We start from the raw sequence: 2825 nt of genomic DNA, 5'->3' as shown, positions 1-2825 counted from the left end.
GGACCCAAAATGTTGATGTTTTGTTCCCCGAGCCACTTAGTTATCACTTTCGCCTCATGGCAAGGTGCTCCATCATGCTGGAAAAGGCATTGGTCGTCACCAAACTGTTCTTGGATGGTTGGGAGAAGTGGCTCTCGGAGGATGTGTTGGTACCATTCTTTATTCATGGCTGTGTTCTTAGGCAAAATTGTGAGTGAGCCCACTCCCTTGGCTTAGAAGCAACCCCACACATGAATGGTCTCAGGATGCTTTACTGTTGGCATGACACAGGACTGATGGTAGTGCTCACCTTGTCTTCTCCGGACAAGCTTTTTTCCCGGATGCCCCAAACAATCGGAAAGGGGATTCATCAGAGAAAATGACTTTACCCCAGTCCTCAGCAGTCCAATTGCCCTGTACCTTTTGCAGAATACCAGTCTGTCCCTGATGTTTTTCCTGGAGAGAAGTGGCTTCCTCTCTGCCCTTCTTGACACCAGGCCATCCTCCAAAAGTATTCGCCTCACTGTGCGTGCAGATGCACTCACACCTGCCTGCTGCCATTCCTGAGCAAGCTCTGCACTGGTGGTGACACGATCCTGCAGCTGAATCAACTTTAGGAGACGGTCCTGGCGCTTGCTGGACTTTCTTGGGCGCCCTGATGCCTTCTTTACAACAATTGAACCTCTCTCCTCGAAGTTCTTGATGATCCGATAAATGGTTGATTTAGGTACAATCTTACTAGCAGCAATATCCTTGCCTGTGAAGCCCTTTTTGTGCAAAGCAATGATGACGGCACGTGTTTCCTTGCAGGTAACCATGGTTAACTGGAAGAACAATGGTTTCAAGCACCACCCTCCTTTTAAAGCTTCCAGTCTGTTATTCTAACTCAATCAGCATGACAGAGTGATCTCCAGCCTTGTCCTCGTCAACACTCTCACCTGTGTTACTTGAGAGAATCACTGACATGATGTCAGCTGGTCCTTTTGTGGCAGGGCTGAAATGCAGTGGAAATGTTTTTTGGGGATTAAGTTCATTTTCATGGCAAAGAGGGACTTTGCAATTAATTGAAATTCATCTGATCACTCTTCATAACATTATGGAGTATATGCAAATTGCCATCATAAAAACTGAGGCAGCAGACTTTGTGAAAATTAATATATGTGTAATTCTCAAAACTTTTGACCACGACTGTACAAGCTGGCGAGCTCTATAGGATAGAATATAATATCTAAAGAGCTGATGGTCTCATCATGTCCTGTAGGGGGACCTCTATCTTTAATAATGTGAACGTCTCTACAGTCTGAACCAGTCATTTGCATGATGTATTCAGATCATCAGTGTCCCTCCCACTTCACTGACATGTTCAATATGGTGAAACCTGCCGTGGTCTACTGATTGTCATCTATTCATCTATGTGACACTCCTCTTTTATTCTGTACATTGATACCAGACTCTTTCCAGCACTCTCACATATAACGTGATCAAACATGTTCACATTTCTCTTCACTGTTACTGTCTTAGTGCTTTGTGCTGCAGGTACAGTTTCATAATGTTTCATTTATTTAACCAGGAAAGTTAAGATCAAAATTCTTATTTACAATGACGGCCTTCTATAGTTATAGATATTGATGTTTCCAAGCAAACGTTCACTTCACCTGAGTCTTGATGTATTCATGTTTAACTGTATCTAACTCTATTGATTTCGTTCTCACTGTATCCTTACAGGTCTTGTTGAGGGGAGTGAAGTCACTCAGACACCCACCATACTCTGGGGACTGAAAGACAGTGATGCTCAGATGAACTGCAGTCACACTAAGGGAGCTGGCTACAACCAGATGTACTGGTACAGACAGCGTCCAGGAGAGGGAATGAAGCAGGTAGTCTTCACAAGTAGTTATAGCAAACCAGACTATGGAGCCTTCGGTGAAGACAAATATCCAACTGTTAAGACAGATGCTGAGAGTGGATCTTTCACAGTGAAGAAGGTGGAGGCAGGAGACAGCGGCATGTACTTCTGTGCCGTGTATGAACACAGTGATACAGACGACAAGCACAGCTGCACAAAAACCCCAGAGTTTCAATAGGATGGAATATAATATGTAAAGAGATGGTCTCATCACGTACTGTAGGGGGACCTCTAACACTAGTTCTTCTAATGTCTGATGGTTTCATTGTCATGATCATGTAATCAGTCATGTTCACAGTGAGGTCCTATGAGCAAGCTTTACAGTACAGGCTTCCTGACACTCCCTCTAACACTCTCACTATCCACCACCCTAAAGGAAACAGGATACTACAACATCAGCCCCCTCTCCTTTCACCTCAGAGCTTCATCCAGGAGACACTCATATCCCACTCCTCCACTGAGGCATCCCTCATCATCATCGTCTTCCTCAGCATCTTCATCATCATCATCTTCTCCTTCATCATCATGTTCAGAGTTCTGATTCACCTGGCAGCTCTACCACTCTGGGTGACAGGTATTAAATCACCTATGATGAGAAGCCTAACAAATCTACGAATGTCATCAAACTGAATAAAATATCCTCTCTCTCTCTCTCTCTCTCTCTCTCTCTCTCTCTCTCTCTCTCTCTCTCTCTCTCTCTCTCTCTCTCTCTCTCTCTCTCCATCTCTCCTCTCTCTCTCTCTCTCTCTCTCTACAGGAGAGTCGTTTAGTAGCATGGTTAATCAGAGCCCTGTTGCGCTAATAGAAGGACCTGGAAGAAACGTTCAACTCACCTGCAGACATACTATTCCTGACTACCGAATGATACTATGGTACCAACAGTCAGCAGGAGACACTGCTATGAAACTCATTGGTTATGTAAATGTCCAGTCAATAACCT

At 44.3% G+C, this 2825-nt stretch overlaps 1 gene segment (V, D, J or C); it reads left to right on the top strand.

The window, feature by feature from the left end:
• The first annotated feature begins 1266 nt into the window (after positions 1 to 1266).
• On the top strand, positions 1267 to 2063 carry LOC123482206. The segment is given in 2 exon segments: positions 1267 to 1515; positions 1705 to 2063. Coding segments are annotated over 2 exon segments (408 nt in total).
• The last annotated feature ends 762 nt before the right edge of the window (positions 2064 to 2825 follow it).

Source organism: Coregonus clupeaformis, chromosome 29 (assembly GCF_020615455.1).
Source record: "Coregonus clupeaformis isolate EN_2021a chromosome 29, ASM2061545v1, whole genome shotgun sequence".
Classification (NCBI taxonomy): domain Eukaryota; kingdom Metazoa; phylum Chordata; class Actinopteri; order Salmoniformes; family Salmonidae; genus Coregonus; species Coregonus clupeaformis.
This window is presented reverse-complemented; position numbering and strand designations above follow the sequence as displayed.